Source organism: Monodon monoceros, unplaced genomic scaffold (assembly GCF_005190385.1).
Source record: "Monodon monoceros isolate NGI ecotype Baffin Bay Population unplaced genomic scaffold, NGI_Narwhal_1 Super_Scaffold_11, whole genome shotgun sequence".
Lineage (NCBI taxonomy): Eukaryota > Metazoa > Chordata > Mammalia > Artiodactyla > Monodontidae > Monodon > Monodon monoceros.
Window position 1 is genome coordinate 117178869 of NW_021703767.1, and position 18322 is coordinate 117197190.

At 35.4% G+C, this 18322-nt stretch overlaps 1 protein-coding gene across 3 annotated transcripts in view; it reads left to right on the plus strand.

The window, feature by feature from the left end:
• Positions 1-18322, plus strand: part of PLOD2 (procollagen-lysine,2-oxoglutarate 5-dioxygenase 2) — a 107986-nt gene that overhangs the window by 45598 nt on the left and 44066 nt on the right. For all 3 annotated transcript variants that reach the window (XM_029214690.1, XM_029214691.1, XM_029214692.1), the window contains 4 exons: positions 10535-10698; positions 14019-14131; positions 15683-15746; positions 16973-17070. In XM_029214690.1, the coding sequence (XP_029070523.1) occupies positions 10535-10698; positions 14019-14131; positions 15683-15746; positions 16973-17070 (439 nt within the window). The remainder of the gene's footprint in view (positions 1-10534; positions 10699-14018; positions 14132-15682; positions 15747-16972; positions 17071-18322) is intronic.

An 18322-nucleotide genomic window follows, 5' to 3' on the forward strand; every position in this document is an offset into this window, starting at 1 on the left:
TACAGAATCTATTATTATATATATTTTTTACCCTTAGAAAAAAGAGGAGGAAGTTGATAATAAACAGTTTAGATTAAATATTGAGTATGTTTGGGTTAAAATTACCATGGATTTTAAACAACTATTTTGGTCAGCTTGAACTTGCCACACCTATGTTTTGACTCTGACTTTGAGGCAAATTCTCCTTGTAGAAGTTACCACATATGAGCCAGTAATAGTTTTGGATTCCCAAACCTCTTTCTGCATTTTAGGAAGAACTCGTTTTCCTCTCCCTTTACTCTCCTGTCAGACTGCCCCTCCCCGCTATCCCCCATCTAAGATTTAGGCTTGGAAGAAACTGGTTTAATAAGGGGCCAGTTTGTTTCTAATAAGAAAAGGGACACTGTGAGATATCTGAAGACTGCCTGAGGTTGCATTTGTTTCTTTAGATGATACTTTAAGATCCAGTGTGACAGAAAAGACAACAATAAAATTTTAATGGAAGGTCCAGTGTGTGCCAGGCACTGTTAGTATTTGGGAATTTATCAGTGAACCAAAGATTAAATTTCTTGACAACTCCCTCGGTGAGAACAGCCAGCTAACCGAAAACATGCAGGCCCAGCTCAGCCAAGCCCTTGTCTAGGAAGAAGCATTAACATTTTTCTCTGTCATCCCCACCTGCCATATCTGTCCTCCTGGAGAAACCTAGGGATAATGAATAAGTAACCAAGATAAAGAAGGATGGACAACTGGTGCCACTTTAGAGCTCTTTTCTCTTCTTCTATTTTTTTTTTTTTTTTAAACAACACCCTTTTAAAAAAGTACTGTGTACAAGTAATCAATACAGTAGAAATTGTGGGTAATCCAAGGTCTAGGAGAAATGAATTAGACTGTAAGTTATTTGAAATAGGAAAACCATTTTGCAACAATATTGCTAATCTCCTAATTAAGCTTACCTCTGGTTAAGGCTACAGTTCAGAATTTATTGTAATTTTAATAAATCAAACAAATTCCTACTTCTTATATGATTTTTTTAAAGGACAGTTTAATTGTACTAATTAGTTTTATGGAAGCATAGGTTGCTACTATATGAAAAAAATACCAAGATTTATGTACTTAATAGTTTAAATAGTATTTTTTTTAAAAAAACAGCTTTGTTGAGGTAGAATTTATATACTGTGACACACTTATTTTAAGTGAAAAATTCAATAATTTTTATTAAATTTACAGAGTCAAGCAGTTATCTTCACTATTCAATTTTAGAACATTTCCAATAACCCACAGTGATTCCTTGTGCTCATTTAGATAGGCTTTTGTGAATTAACTTGGAAGCAATCTTATAACATCGTTTCCATGGGAATATATATTCTAAACTGACTTTTGGATGAACGTTTAAAATTAGAGACTGGGTGTTTATAAATATACTCTATAAGTTAAGATTTATCATGTTTATTTCAGATAAAAATAAATATTTTGCAAGGGTTTGGGTTCTACTTAAAACAAAATGAAAACTGAAGCTCTCCATATGAGAAAGTACCACAGAATTTTTTTCAAGTTATTTCATACTGCAATGTGTGTGTGCGCACGTGCGTGTGCATATGTGTTTTATTGCAATTAAAAAAGTTTGTAAAGTTGACAATCTCCCTTTGATTAGAACAACCACCAGTAAATATAATGGATTTAATGACTTTCATGGACAAAGCGTGATGAGTTCTTTTGAAATAGGCTCATAAAGATTTTGGGGACAAATATTGTAACATGACAGCTGAAGATTCCCTATGGATTAAAATTATAATGATTTTATAATTCACCTGGGTCAAGGTAGCTGAACATTTTGAATTTATAATAAGGTACTTTGCATTACTTTTAGAATTACCTAGTAAAACATGTATTTCTTTTAGTCTAGTCACATTGAAGACATATGGTCAGACCTAATTATTATTACATAGTGGGCAGTTTTTTGTTTTTTTTTTAAGGATAATACGTAGGCCAATATATAACAAAAGGTGGTTAAGTTATTGTGAGTAAATTCGATACATACTGAATATTTCCACAAACTTGTTCTGTGCTGGGTACAGTAAAACATAAACCAGCAGAGTCCAGACCTTGAAGCAAGTATGTTGTAGAATACTTTTGAGTATCAGATAAATAATAAAAACCTTGGTCATTTGTTTTATTCGTTTTCTTTTAGGCTAAAGAAAATTCTTTAGAATAAAAGTAGTTAGAAATACAGTTGGTGTGATTGAGTTTGAATTTGGACGGAGCAGAAATTTATATTTTTTTGGCGGCACTGAATATAACACCATTAAACAGAATACAGATGTGCCTTGCTTTGAAAGACTCCCAATATATGAAATAATTGAAAGACGTATTTGGTGGTGGTTCTTGGCCTCACCAAAAGGAGTATTTCATCTCTGAAAATACCTACCCAAGGATTTTGCTATATAGCAACTCCCCAGTTCATTAAAGTATAGCAGCTCCCCAGTTCATTAAAGTATTTGTTTAAAGATGACTAGCTCTATGACTTTGAGGTAAGATAGGGGAATTGACTTTGTAATTTATAGGCTTTTGCTAACTAATGATAGCAGTAAGGTAGACTGAGTTTAAAAAAAACTAGAATGGTACTCAATGTCACAGTATAAAAATAAAGTTGATCTTGAATTAAAATGAATATAAAGTAGGGCTTCCCTGGTGGCGCAGTGGTTGAGATGCCTGCCGATGGAGGGGACGCGGGTTCGTGCCCCGGTCTGGGAGGATCCCACATGCCGCGGAGCGGCTGGGCCCGTGAGCCATGGCCGCTGAGCCTGTGCGTCCGGAGCCTGTGCTCCGCAACGGGAGAGGCCACAACAGTGAGAGGCCTGCATACCACAAAAAAAATAAAATAAAATAAAATAAAAAATAAATAAATATAAAGTAAAGCTGATATTATAGTAGTTTTCTAGGTGGCTGTGTTCTGGGAGATTGATCCAGCAAACACTAGTCGAAAATTGAGGGATAGTCTTAGTAACAGAAATCTTTGCTGTTAGTGTATATGCCTCATCTCACTTTGATTGTATATTGCTAGCTTTTGTACACTTTTCATGTTGAATTGTAATTGTTTTTATGCTTCAGACAGTGAAGCTTAGAGCTGTACCTGATTTACATATTGTCAGGGTAAATAGCAAGGAGTCAATAAATACTAGGTAACAGTATATTGCATTAAAAGACGGAGAAACATCTTGAAAGAGGCAGAAATATGGTGGATGTTTTGAGCCTATTTTTAAAGATTTTTTCTTTGTTCATTTGGAGAAATAAAGTGACTTAAAGGCAGGAAAGCATCCACATTTTCTAAATCTCAAAGATAGAAATTATGTTAAAAATTGATTTTTGATTAGAAACAATGAAAATGCTGCTGCTGCTTCTTTTGATCTTTCCCATGTCAACCAATGTTTGTTTCTTTTAACTTCTAATTAAATATTAGAAGTGACATCAGTGAGCATATTTTTCACTTTGCATTCAGAATACATGTCTTGAGCAGAAGCTTTGACCCAGGTATTGAACTTAACACTATAGAAAAAGAGATCGACACAGATCCCACCCTCAAGGAATTCTCGTATTATACTAATTCTGCAAACAAAACTGAACCAATCAAATTTAGAAGAAAAATGTGTGTCTTCAAAAAAAACTTGAATGTTGGCATAATCTCTTTAGAATCATTTACTTTAGAAAATTGTGAAAGATTATGTTTTATTTGATCATTTTGCTAATTGTTTGTGAAAATATTTTTATGATTTTGTTGTTATTAAGAAGTATAATTTATATATATTAATTCTTCAGGGGACCAGATCCTATCTTATTTTATTCTATGAAATAAATATTTTATATCTCTCATAATTTAGGTTACATTCCCAATATGCCTACATTTTGTATTGTCTTACATAGTTTATACAGAAGGCAGAGTGAAAATTTTCTAAAAGCAAAGCTTTTTAAGAATGATGGCTGGGCTTCCCTGCTGGAGCAGTGGTTGAGAGTCTGCCGGCTGATGCAGGGGACGCGGGTTCGTGCCCTGGTCTGGGAAGATCCCACATGCCGCGGAGCGGCTGGGCCCGTGAGCCATGGCCGCTGAGCCTGCGCGTCCGGGGCCTGTGCTCCGCAACAGCAGAGGCCACAACGGTGAGAGGCCCACGTACCGCAAAAAAAAAAAAAAAAAAAAAGAATGATGGCTAAAATTTTAACTAACTATGGCAGATTTATTTGATGGACTTCTTTTTGGCAGTGAGGGCAGCTTAAGTGTGCAGACACAAAGAACCTAGTCATTAGTGATGGACAACATTTCGTTATATTAATATGAAAGAGAGCCAGAACACATCAGAGTTTTCAGTTTCTACACTGCTTTTTAATTTCTTCCCTTTTTTTTGAAGGAAAGCTTGAAATCTTTAGCTGACACTTAGACATATGCAGTGCCTTAAGGCTCCTCCATGGTAGTGTGAAGTATGATTAGGAATTATGTAGGAAATGAGTGACATTTTTTCAAATTGTTCAAATGTTCTCATCAGTGTTTACTGAGTATATTGGTGGGTATGTTGAAATAAGGAAGAAGCAGATTGTATACAAAAGCATTGGTTGTTTATATATATCTAGATAAATGGTAGTAATTTGTCTACTTTTTGTGTCTGTACGTGTATATATATATATATATATATATATATATATATATATAAATTTTCCCCCAAACCAGATTATCCTCTCCTTGAATCTTGTTTTTTTTTGAGTAAACATATATTAAGCATCTGTTATTGTGTAAAAATATGGTGCTAGCTGCTGTGGCTGGATCAGGGAGGTGACTGGGACAGAAATTTTGCCCCCTGGATACATTTTTCTATCCATAGGTTTGTATATGTTGTATCTGGCATGCTGTAGCTACATCATAATAAATGCTGGGGATTTATTGTACCACAATGCTTCTTGATTTCTTCATTGATTCAATGAATGTTTATTGTGCACCAAATAGTTATCAGATTTGAAAGTTCTAGTGTTGCAGAGATAAGTTTAACTATTATTTAAAATTAGAGGGAGATTTTCATTTCACCATTTATTTTACAATAAAGAGACTGATCCAGAAACACCAAGTGATAAGGACAGGTAGCTAGCAGCTTGGGCAGTTTGAGGTCTTTGCCACATTCTCTCCTTGGCTGCCCTCTCTGCTAGTGTTACTCCAGCACAAGGCTACTCTCAGGAAACTGTCTGGAGAAGATGACCCTCCACTTAGCCAGTGTCCTTATTTGACTCCTACCTCTACCCAGCCTCAGTAAAAATTCTATATTCAGAAAATGAAATTATATACCATTTGGAGGAAAACTCCCCCAAGTAATAGTTTTTAAAACCCACTTTATCCGAACTAATTCCTTCCCCGTCCTTCAAAATTTCTGCAATAAACTTAATCATTTCCATTGTGATTTCATTGTAATCTATTCTGCAAGTTCAGTTGGGTGGACATTTCCAACTGCTTTTTCCTTTAGGTGTGTGTGGGGGGAGAGTGGTTGCATAATATTGGTTTGTGGCATTAATTAGCTATGAAAATATAGATACGTGTTTAAGGTGAAGACATGAAGGACCTAGAGTCTGTCATACAGAGGGAAGTAAGTCAGAAGGAGAAAAACAAATACCGTACGCTAACACATATATATGGAATCTAAAAAAAAAAAAAAGGTTCTGAAGAACCTAGGGGCAGGACAGGAATAAAGATGCAGATGTAGAGAATGGACTTGAGGACACGGGGAGGGGAAGGGTAAGCTGGGACAAAGCGAGAGAGTGGCATGGACATATATACACTACCAAACGTAAAATAGATAGCTAGTGGGAAGCAGCCACGTAGCACAGGGAGATCATCTTGGTGCTTTGTGACCACCTAGAGGAGTGGGATGGGGAGGGTGGGAGGGAGGGAGACGCAAGAGGGAGGGGATATGGGGATATATGTATATGTATAGCTGATTCACTTTGTTATAAAGCAGAAACTAACACACCATTGAAAAGCAATTATACTCCAATAAAGATGTATAAAAAAAAATAAAGACAGAATTATCAGGTGTGTTGCTACTTGCTTGCTTCAGTTTCATTAGCTTTTAAGCTTTTAAACACTAGCTGCTAATAGTTTGGGTGATTATAACTTTTGGCTTAAGTTTATATCAGTGGCGAGGAACAAATAAATACGCTTAAGGAACACTTCTGTTGCTTTCTTCTCTGGCTCCCCAGTAGGGGGAATATACAGATGAATAAAGTCGTGGATCTGAAGGAAGACCATGCATTCTAGTATAAACAGGCAATCCCAGCATAAAGAGTAGAAGATAATACATTCTGTGAAAAAGGAGAGGAAAAGAGCTGTGGAGGTTAAGAGCAAGGAAACGATCTTTTACATTTATGCTGCTCAAATAGAGGTTTGTAGAGGAGGTGACCTTCGAAATGGGTCTTGAGGGTGAGTGGTTTGGACATGATTGGGAATAGACGTGCTAAGCAGACGAAACATCATGGTTAAAGATATGGAGGACAGATCAAATAATTCAGTGTGACATCAGAACAGGTTATTTAATGGAATGTTATTAATGTGAGACTGATTCATTTAGATTTTATTTTACAGGCCAGGGTTTGGTAGACTATGGACTGGCCCAGGCTCTTTTTTGTAAATAGTTGTATTGGAGCACAGCTATGCTCAATTATTTGCATATTGCCTATGGCTGCTTTGTACCACAATGGCAGAGTTGAGTCATTCAGCAGAGACCATATTGCCCTCAAAGCCTAAGGTATTTTCTGTGAAAGGCTAGATAGTAAATATTTGCTGAGTCCTGCTTTAGACCATAGTGGAGAACCACCGATTCAGTCAGGGGACTGGCACGGAATAGTTTTCAGGAGAGTTTGTCAGACAGTCCTTGTTAGAAGTGGGGAGGAAGGTGGGTGATGTGGAGGCTTGTAGGGTGTTTGAATTAATCTAGTCCAGTGACTTCTAGTGGGAGTAGAGAGGCTTTAAATTCTAAATAGATTAAGTAGATGGAACCAATGGGATCTGGAAAAAGATTTGATGAGACAAGCCTTGGAAAGGGAGGAGGGAAGGCTGAGTGAAAGATTTTCAGCTTGGGTGACTGTATGGTTGCTGGTGCCACAGAACAGGGAGCACAGAAGGACAAACACTTGTAAAAGTTTCAATGACCTGTTAGAGCTAGAACACTGACGTGTCTGCTAGAGGACTCAATATGACCACATGAGGTTTCTACCTTATGGTTTTTGCAGGACCCAGGAATATTTACCACAGTTAGCTGTGGAAAGTTTTATTTTATTCTTCATATTTAAATGGACCGATTTACTATGAGAATTATTTTTATGACTGTTGTGCATTTTTTAGGAAGTTTGAGCTTTTGGGTTGTTGTGGCTAAAATAATTTTAAGTAGAAAACCTTTCTTGCTCTTTGAAAAGTTAAATCGGTTCAAAGAACTTTCCTGAAGTACTTAAACACAGAAACAGCAATGCTACTAGAAGAAAACGGGAACATTTCAGCGACCTTCAATTTTTATTCAAAGTCAGATCCTCATTTGAATTACATGAAGATAATTTTTGCCTTTTACATTTTGCTTTACAGGAATTGCTTTTTGTTTGTAAAGGTAATGCCTGCTTATAAAATACTAAATTATAAGAGCACAAGTTGCTAACACTCCTTCTCAAGCTACTGACGTCTGCTAATAGTTTGAGCTATACTGTGGAGATACTATATCCTTTGCCAGGATTACAAAGACAAAACAATCACTTTGCCAACTGTGCATTTATAGCTTTGAATACATGATGCTACCTACAAAATATCTGAATCAATTTGGTCCAAGTCTCCAATCATATGATTCTCTGACATAATGAACTCTCTTCATCCATCTCTCCAGACAGTGTGTTGGTGTTCCTCTGCAACTTGCCAGGCAGTCTCTGCCTCAGAGGGTTTGCTTTGCTTGCCTCACCGCTCATGGCTCACTTACACGTAAAACTGGTCTTATTTCCTAATCTTCAATATTAAAAAAAATTATATTGGTGACTAGTAGTCTTGAGGAAAATATCCCTGTTAGAAGGGATACGATTATCCTAGGAGACAAAAATCTAAAGTGATCATACTGATGAAATCAGTTGTACTTATAAGAAAAAAAGAAACTTGTTGTATTTATGTAAATATCATTTTGTGAAGTCAGATTAATTCAGTTTTGTAAATAAACAGGGAGGTAAGAGTTGGCTTGAGGTTTTAGTCAGAACAGATTTATTCTGATTTAAAATTTATCTTAAAATGTATGTGTATTTGGCTAAAAATAAAGTTGTTTAAAACTACAGACTGGTGTAAACTTAAAAGTGAGTTTTTCTCCTACCTCTTCTTTCCTCAGTCCCTTTCCTATAGTAACAATAATGTTAACTTTGTTAACTTTTTTGAGAGATTATAATGTGTCAAGTATTGTTCTTAATTTTTTATTTTTAACAATAACTTGATGAGATAGGTACTACTTTCCCCCTTATTTTATATTTAAAGAAACTAAAACATAAAGAGTTTAAATTACTAACTTGTCTGTGGTTACTCAGATAGCAAGTGACAGAGCTGGAATTAGAAACCTAACTGGCAGACTTCAAATTGTACGCACTGAGTCACTTTATGATTATGTTATTAATAGTATTAAAAATTTCCTGCCCATTGATCCTAGAAGAAAGAAAAAACTATATGCCAAAAAGTGTATCTGTGTACACATATATCAATATATGTTTTAGTTTTGAAGTTATTTTTTGTAACTGAAATAAAAAGCAATGATAAAATTTAAATTCTCTAGAACAATTTAAAATGAAAAAAAATAGTCTATCTCTCTGACTCCAACTTTACGTTTACTATTTTTTAAAAAATTCGCTAGGCATAATTACTAAATTTAGTTGCACATTAGCAACATTTTAATCCTCTTTTAAAAAAAAAAAGATTGAGAAATGGACTGTCTGGTGAGGACGTGTATACTTGTGAAGTCTGGTTCTTTAAGGGAAAAAAAGAGAGAGGAAACAGAGGGTAGGCAGCTTCCTTTTTAAAGCACAAGACCTGGAGACTGCAGGAACACACTAGTTCCACTCACACTCCGTTGGACAGACTTGGTCATGTGGCCACATGGCTTCAGAGTAATCTTTAGCCATGTGCCCAGTTATCATGAGGGATTCCATTGTTAAAATAAAGGCATAGGAATGCCTTTGGGGGCATATGGGGGTCAGTTAGCATCTCTGCCATAAGTGTAAACTTACGCTATTCTCGCTAAGCTAATTTTTTAAAGTTTCATTGGATTTTTACTTTTATAGAGATGAGAGTCTTTTATTTTGATAAAATAATTCATATATAGAAAGTTATTAAATGTTGCCTGATGCATTACTACTGTCCTAGCATATTAACAAACTCCTTGAGAGCAAGTCTGGCAAAGGCATGTGGAACAGCCTCCTTACTCCCCAATTCAGATATCACAGCAGTGCATTTGGACTAGTGGCTATTAGGAAGACCTGGTGCTGAATTAAAGAGCATTAGTGGGACTTCCCTGGTGGTGCAGTGGATAAGACTCCACACTCCCAATGCAGGGGGCCCGGTTCGATCCCTGTTCAGGGAACTAGTTCCCACATGCATGCCGCAACTATGGAGCCTGCCTGCCGCAACTAAGACCTGGCGCAACCAAATAAATAGTAAAAATTAAAAATATAAATAAAATTTAAAAAAAAACAAAGAGCATTAGTTTACTCTTCTTGTTTGCCACCTGGGATGTCAAGTCATTAAATTATTATCTTTGGAAACCTTTGGTTTTGAGGTACTCTGATGTTAAAAAAAGTTGCAAAGGAATTTGTAGTTGTAGCAAGAATTATAAGAATTATTCTAAGAATTATAATAATTTCATATTATAAGTCATTGTGATTCTGTGGATGAACTATGAGGAATAAAGTCCCCAGAAAAATCAGTGAAACTATACATTTCATTTTTTACATATTTTTTTCAAGTGTATTGAGCTTTAAAAAATGCACTTGTCCATATACTTTTATTTTCGGATTTCAGGCTAAATAGTGATTCAAATATAAATTTATATTGATGACATTTAGTAGGTAAACACATTTTGTAAAAGATAAAGAAATCTTCAGAAATTGTAATGGATGGGTACAAATTAGATAGAAACATTAGGCAGTTACAATGGCAGCTTCTGTCAATGATTGTGTTTATATTATGTTATACAGCAAGTTACTGATTTTTAACATTTCAACACTGTTTTAGAATTTTGATTTTGGAGAGTAAGTGATTATTGAAAAATATTAATGCTAAATAAAAAAGCTGTCTTTTATTTGGATTTCATTTGCCAATGTAATGTAAACACTAATAATTTAATACAATCCATATAATTTAAGTTGAGGGAAGCTTGTTTGGTTTACTCTGTAAATAGTTGGTATTAATCCTGTGTTGGATTCTAAATTCTGACTTTTCTTAGAGACTGTTTCTTGGCTTATATGTCTAAATTCTGGCAACTATATTTTAAAACTTCTTTTTTCCCTCATCAAACAGCTTTAATGTTATATTTGCTGGTGGTCCAGAAGAAGTTCTAAAAAAGTTCCAAAAGTCAAACCACAAAGTGGTCTTTGCAGCAGATGGAATTCTGTGGCCGGATAAAAGACTAGCAGACAAGTATCCCATTGTGCACATTGGGAAACGCTACCTGAATTCGGGAGGTGGGTAAGGTGCTGGAAGAAAAGCGTAATGCAAGACATAGTAAATTATAAATATTGATGAAACAACCTTTTTAAAAATATGTAACTGTAAACATGAGGTTTGAAATAACCATTATCTTCTTTTCCTATGGGAAAATTATATCAGTTTAAAATCCAGGGCTTCCCTGGTGGCGCAATGGTTGAGAGTCCGCCTGCCGATGCGGGGGACGTGGGTTCGTGCCCCGGTCCGGGAGGATCCCGCATGCCGCGGAGTGGCTGGGCCCGTGGGCCATGGCCACTGGGCCTGCACGTCCGGAGCCTGTGCTCCGCGACGGGAGAGGCCGCAGCAGTGAGAGGCCCACGTACCGCAAAAAAAAAAAAAAAAAAAATCCACAGTGCATTTTAAAGTTGACAAAGCATTTTTCATCTGTTATATCATATGATACTCCTAACAACACTAGGCGGTGTAAATGTTATTATTTCTGCATTATAAGTGAGAAAACCCATGTTTCCCCGATTTAAGTGTCTTTTCTTAGAGACATTTAGTTATTAAAGGAAAAACAACAGGGATCCATGTCTTCTGACTATAATTTCATTAAGAATTTCCTGGCTCTAGAATAATGGGCTCAGTAAATTCCCTTACTTAGGAAAAAGTGCAAGTTACACTCATGTAGCTTTAAAAAATAGGCATTACTTAATTTTATCTATATTTTAAATATATTGGAGTAAATTATTTATCTTGAAATCCCTAGTCAAAAAAAAATTCAACATTGAGTGTCTAGGTGTACTTTAAGTACTGCATTAGCTATGCCACCATAGATTAAAGGAACAAATTATCACATTTCCCTCTTTCCTTCAAAAAATAAAATAAAATTTGACTTTGGACCTTATTATAACTCCAAAATGTTTTCCTTAGATTGTGAATAATATAAACACATGGCCAGAAGACATGCCTGTAGGATGGGGGACATGTCAAAGAAACAAGTTGGGTGGAAATTGCAAGCCACACTGGGAAAACAGATTTTGGGGTAATTTATATATAATAACTGATTGTATTCAGGTCAGTTCAAATAAGTGCTGCTTGAGATATCATCATGTCTGGAATCTAGACTTTGATCAGTTACTTTTGTCAATGAAACTTTCAGCAAGTAATTCCCTTTCTCTGAGATGCCACAATTACAGCCGTACTCACCTGCATTTTACTTTAGCAACCCATTTCCATATGGTACCTTGGAACTTTGTCAACCCACATAAATATCACATTTTTGAAACCTCAAATCCCAGTGTGTACTACCTAGTTTCAGCTCACTTTTTCTCTTCATCTCCATATGTTTTTAAAAAGTTCATAGTTTGGGGGATCTCCTGACCATTTTATTTTTCTCCTAATTTATCTACCACCTTTGGATTTTACTTCAATATTCAAGACAGAACCCAGGGTTTCTCATATTGGTCACTTTGTCCTCAGTATTTTAGCAGTCCTTCCTCTTAGATTTACAGTAGAGATGGCTGCCCACTCTTGACTTTTCTGAGCAATTGAATTGGGAATGAGTGCAGCTTCCATCTCCAACTGTCAGACCCTCAGTGACACATGGCTAACCTTTTAACTTATCCTAAGCCCTAGGTAGTTTAAGAGCCGCTTAGCTATGGAACTCTGAGATAAGTTTTACTTTGTATTTATTAGTTTTTCTAAACATGTAGAGTGAAATACATCATATGTAAATGTATCTAGATAACGATATATCTGCTCCAGAATGTGAATGTCAAACAGATGCACAATACTGTGGAAACAGCAAAAAACTAGCGAGTGACTTTGTGAGCAAGTTTAGTTAAGGAGGAAGGTGTTTATATGTGGGAAAGTGATCATACAAGGACATCAAAACGTCATCCTTATGCCCTCTGTAGTCAAAATAATTAAAGAAATGCTAGAAAATCTAAGTATGTTCAATAAAAGTTTGTGTAAGTTTATGAATGATATATTGAGAGTTATTTAAGAGACATGAGTTTTGTTTGTGGGTACCTCATTTGGTTAAAAAAAATCTTTATCATGGAGAGTAAACATGTTTCCTTATGAGGAAAATTGCATAATATTAGAAACTTAATTCTTTTGAAATAATATGACAGTTTAATAGAAAAATGTAAATCATACAATATATATCACATACTATGAAAATAGATGTAATTCCTTTTCACTTTTTAGGACACTTGGGATTTATGAAACAGATAAGGAAACATAGTTTTTGAAAAACAGTCGTATAAACCATTGGAAAATATCACGTGTTGCTTCTTGAATATGTTTTTTATCACAAAAGATTGGTTATAAGAATTAAAAAATACATCTTTTTCAGTGTTTTGGGATTTTTTTATTTGGCAAAAATGACACAAAGAAATGAGCCATCAGTGATTGATTTAGTCATGTTTTCATTTTGTCTTGTTTTCTCTAGTTAGCAGTAATATTCCTTGACCTATTTCTTTTAATTCTTTTATTCCTATGAGGACATTTTAATTTTGAGGGTAACAAACTAGGTTTCCTTTCGATTCACAGGAATAAAATTGGTCCTTTTAAAAAAGTACTGCATATCAATGAAGCATAGCAGTTTGGCTGCATTTCTGAAATTCAGGGGAAGACTCAAACACAGGAAAAATGATCTTGTTTTCTGTGTCTTTTACAGACAGCTGTTGTTGGCATATTTAATGCTTATGCCCTAAGGCCAAGGTGAACAATCCAATTTTAGACTTCCTTTCTCCAGACCATGACACACAAAACCCAGCCAGAAAATGGTTTAGCAAACACACTACTGACTAGCTCAGTGAAGGAAAAATTCCCCAAATGTCCTAGATATAAACTTTCTTTGGGATGTTTGCAGTCAGTGAGAGATCCAACATTCCTTTGATTGCATACTAACATTAAAACCACTGTAGTAGAGTTGTTTTTTTTTTTTCCCAGAAACAGTGAATCCTTTACAAAGGATCTAGGAACAGCATTTTAGAAGGTCAGAAAGAAAAGTCTTCTGTCTAATTCTAATTTTTTCCTAGTAACTCTTTTTTTCCCTTATAAGCCTTCTAAAACATTAGTTCTCCCTCTTGTGTCAATTAATTTGGGGAATACGTTTATTCAAAGAGTCTTTGATTTTGCAATTGGTAGTAAAAACTTCCTCTCTTGTAGTTTATATATGGAAACAAAGGATACCCAATAACTCATATTTCTGTCATGGTGAGCTGTGAAATTCAAAATTAAGGATTAGAGCTTTACAAGTCTGTGCGACTGGTCTATAAAATTAACATAGACATGAGTTTCGGTTTTTGAATTCTGAATCTTTTATTCTTTCTCTTTTGTATTGCAGGATTTATTGGTTATGCTCCATATATCAACCGTATAGTTCAACAGTGGAATCTCCAGGATAATGATGATGATCAGTTATTTTATACTAAAATTTACATTGATCCATTGAAGAGGGTAGGTAATAGCTCTCACTTTCAGTGTAACTTCCTTGTTGAAATGGCTACTGGTGCTCCAGCCATTGCATCCATATTCTGGGCAGTTAACAGGCAGAATAGTAAATAAAGGGCCATTTCAGTTGTGTCAGTGCTCTCTAAGTAGCTTATCTAGAAGTCTTACAAAATACTTTCTCATACTTTTCTTTGACCAGAGCATATTTATTTGGTCACATAAAATATGCAAAGGAGTTTTGTTCTTTATTTCAAGTACATGTGTCCTACTAAAAATCTGAATTCTCTTATTAACGGGAGAAATGTTGGGGACAATAGCAGCCTGCCGTAAACCCTAAGGACAATATTCCTGAGACTGGTTTAAATGAAACTTTGGAGAAAAGTAAAAACACAGTTCTCTAATTTGATAATATTTTTAGTATATTCACCTAGTGTAAGTTAATGTTTCATAAGTTTACTATGTATAACCAGTATAGTTCTAAAATTTACCGAATTGTGTATTTCTAGGTGCTGTCATTAGGAAACATGTGTTTTTTTACGTATATTTTACAGTGAGTTTGCAACTGTAGCTGCTGCTTTTTCTTAGATAAATACTCCAGTTATCTATATATTTTCATTAGATACTTCTTAAGAAACTGTATTCTTTAAATGTTTGTTTTTCTTCTCTCCAGTTTTTTACTGTCTCTACGTGCCTGGCACTGCCAGCCTGAGGACTTGGTTTCTAATCCAAGAGCAGAAACCTACTCTTGGCATGAGTGCTAGCCCATGCAGCTTGATGCTTGTCTTTCTGAGTGTAATTCAACAGTGAAAGTGCTCTGAGTCTTATTTAATTGTTGTTGCTTTAGGATGCTTCCTCTGAAATATCACTGCTGGGTCTGTAATATTTTTTGTTGTGTAAATCCTATTTAAGTTTTTCTCTAAGCATAAGATTTTATCTGGTTAGCATGTGTCTTAGTCTGCTTGGTTTACCATAACAAAATATCATAGACTGGGTGGCTAAAATAACAGAACTTTATTTTCTCACCATTCTGGAGGCTAGAAGTCTGAGATCAGGGTGCCTGAATGGTTGGTTTCTGGTGAGAGCTCTCTTCCTGGCTTATAGACGGCAGCCATCTTCTTGCTGAGAGACAAGAGACGAGAGACAGAGACAGAGGGAGGGTTAGGGCTTGAACATAGGAATTTTGAGGGAACACAAAAATTCAATCCATAACAGCGTGCAAAGACAATTTTAGGAGTATTATTATGACAGAGCAGTGTAGCTGAAAAACTACATTGAGAGTAAGATTAATCTTTATGATTAAAGATTAAAGCAGATCAATCTTTATGATTAGGTTTGATTAATTATAAACCTATTGTAGCAGTCAGGGAGGTTATGCTGCATAATAATAATCCCCAACCTCAACAGCTTAACATAACAGGGGTCTTTCTGAAGAAGGTTGCTATAATAATTTATGTATAGGATCTTTAAATTCCCTAAAAAAACAAACTATATTAACATGATAGTGTTGTTTGCTGTTTTTATTGTCATTTTTAATATTTTTTCTATTCTCATTTTTAGGAAGCTCTTAACATCACACTGGATCACAAATGCAAAATTTTCCAGACCTTAAATGGAGCTGTAGGTATGCTTCCTAAATACTGGGTTGCTCATGTGTGCAAATGAACAACTGTGTTTTCAACTGTCTGTCTTTTGTTATATTCATTTGGGGCTATGACTAAGATTGATGTGTAGGTATTGCAGCTTTTAAAAAACATTGTACTCAAGCTGAGCTTGATATAAATACTTTCAGTTAAAATCATTTCCTAAGAATAGTACGAAGAGATGCTTCTGCCCTTAGGTAACTTAGACTTTAGTATCTCACCATCTGGGGACTGTAGATATAGTTTTGAATTAATTACACTTTGTTATTACACGGTTTTCAGTATCAGCTCTTTACATTGTGAGTTACTCAGGAGTATTAGAGTATTTTAACCTAGGTTAAAGATAACTGGTAACGAGACATGTACACTGTGGAGTGAGTGTGTGTGCGTGTGTGCATGCCTATATGTGTTTTCCTGATAGACATGTATCTTGATAAAAATACATTAACACATTAAATTTAATTAATTGATACATTAAAAATAAACATACATTAATGCATTAATATTTCAGAAATTAAAAATACATTGCAGTTCAGTACAGTTCTTCAAGGCAGATCATAAGTAAAGAGATTCTTAGAATGAATGGAAGGCATTTAGTTTGGAGTGCTCTGGAAATGTGAGGAAAGGAACTTGAAAACAAAAAAAAAATGTTTCTGCTCCCATGTGACTTGTATATTCCTGGAATTTACATTAGGCCTGATTTTCAAGAGCTGGAAATACTATCAGTGATGGCCAGTTGTAGAAACCTAGCTTATGCCTGGCAGTTTTCTATTTGCCATACATATATTGTTATTATCTTTATAATAACCTAGAAAAGCAGGCAAGAATCCCATTTTATAGATAAATAAATTGAGACAGTAATTTAATTCATCTGGGATTATGTCACTCTCAAAAGGCAGAGGCAGTACTGCAAAGATGCTTTCCTTCCACCAAGACCCGTTGGTGTCTTAGCACCTCAGTTTGCCAGCACCAGGTTGGAGACAGTCAGGTGCTCAGAATCCATATCTGTGTCAATGTTGTCCTTCATTTTGGATATCTGCTGACTTGGAGCAGGCCAAGTCTCCAAAAGTGTAGCACATGGAATAGCATGCATGAGAAATTTTATAACAAAAACAAGATGTATAGATAGATATATATATACATTATATGTATATATGAATACATACACACACATTTTAAATTACTAAAATCTGTCTTTTTAACCCAGATGAAGTTGTTCTGAAATTTGAAAATGGCAAAGCCAGAGCTAAGAATGTGTTTTATGAAACATTACCAGTGGCAATTAATGGAAATGGACCCACCAAGGTGAGTCACAGTGACCATTCTCTGTTTCCTTATTTCTTGGAGGTAGATTATGGAGCAATATATAGAATAACTTCTTCTCCTCCCCCTTTCACTCCTTCCCCTCCTTCTTTAATATCTTTAAGAGGCTTGGTAAACAACAAGATCCTGCTGTATAGCACAGGAATCTGTATTCAATATCCTGTGATAAACCATAATGGAAAAGAATATTTTTAAAAAAGAATGTTTATATGTGTATAACTGAGTCACTTTGCTGTACAGCAGAGATTGGTACAACATTGTAAATCAAGTACACTTCAATAAAAAGAAATTTTAAAATATCTTTAAGAGGTTTTATTTTGGTGCCGACAATTTACTAGTTTCATCTTTTACACAGTGTATTATCTGGTTTCGTTTAGATTAATCAAACTGATGATTTTTCCTCAGCAGATGGATAACTTTCTATTCTATTTGTAGCACATTTCAGTTTAGTGTTTAATGTACTAGCTTACTTGAGAGTGAGCCACATTTCCCTCATACAGAGTATCCTCTCTGAATAAGAAACGTTGAGGTTTGTAAGGGATCATTTGTTTCACCTGAGTCACCGTTGTCAAAGTTAATAGCTCTCTTAACGTTGGGGTGTAACTGTAGGTCCAGGATGCTTCCTCTTGCACTTATTCTAGAACAAGGTTGATGGATTATAGTTGACAAAGATATGATTTGTCTAATGAAATGTTATGTGCTTTTGGAACATGTATAATTGAGCTTGCTGACAGTGTTACTGACTGCAAAATTTGTAATAAGATTGTATCGCCGGAACCTAATTAAAATAGAAAATGAATTGTTATATATACATATAAGTATATATACACGTATATACACACACATATATACACACAAACATACACATATATGTTTAGTAATACAGTGCTTAAAACAATGTTCTGAGATAAGATGATGCCTGGCTTACTCATAAATACCTAGAAAAGAGATTACCAGATAAATTTGCATTGTGGGAAGAGAGGATGGGGAGATGGGGTCTTGCTGTTTCAGTGGAGTGAGTAGCCTGAATTCCAATAAAAGCTATCTGCATGGGAAGACATTCAAGGAAAAGCCCACACTGGCAGCTTTTCCACCATAAAAATGGAGGAAGTAGATTCCCCTTCTCTAGTTAATCTTTCCACCTTGCTTTTCATCCCATTCCAGCCCTCCTACAGAGCCTTCCCAGTGGGCTCCTTTTTCTGTCTGGTAGCAGTTTTCCCAGCTCTAAGTCTCA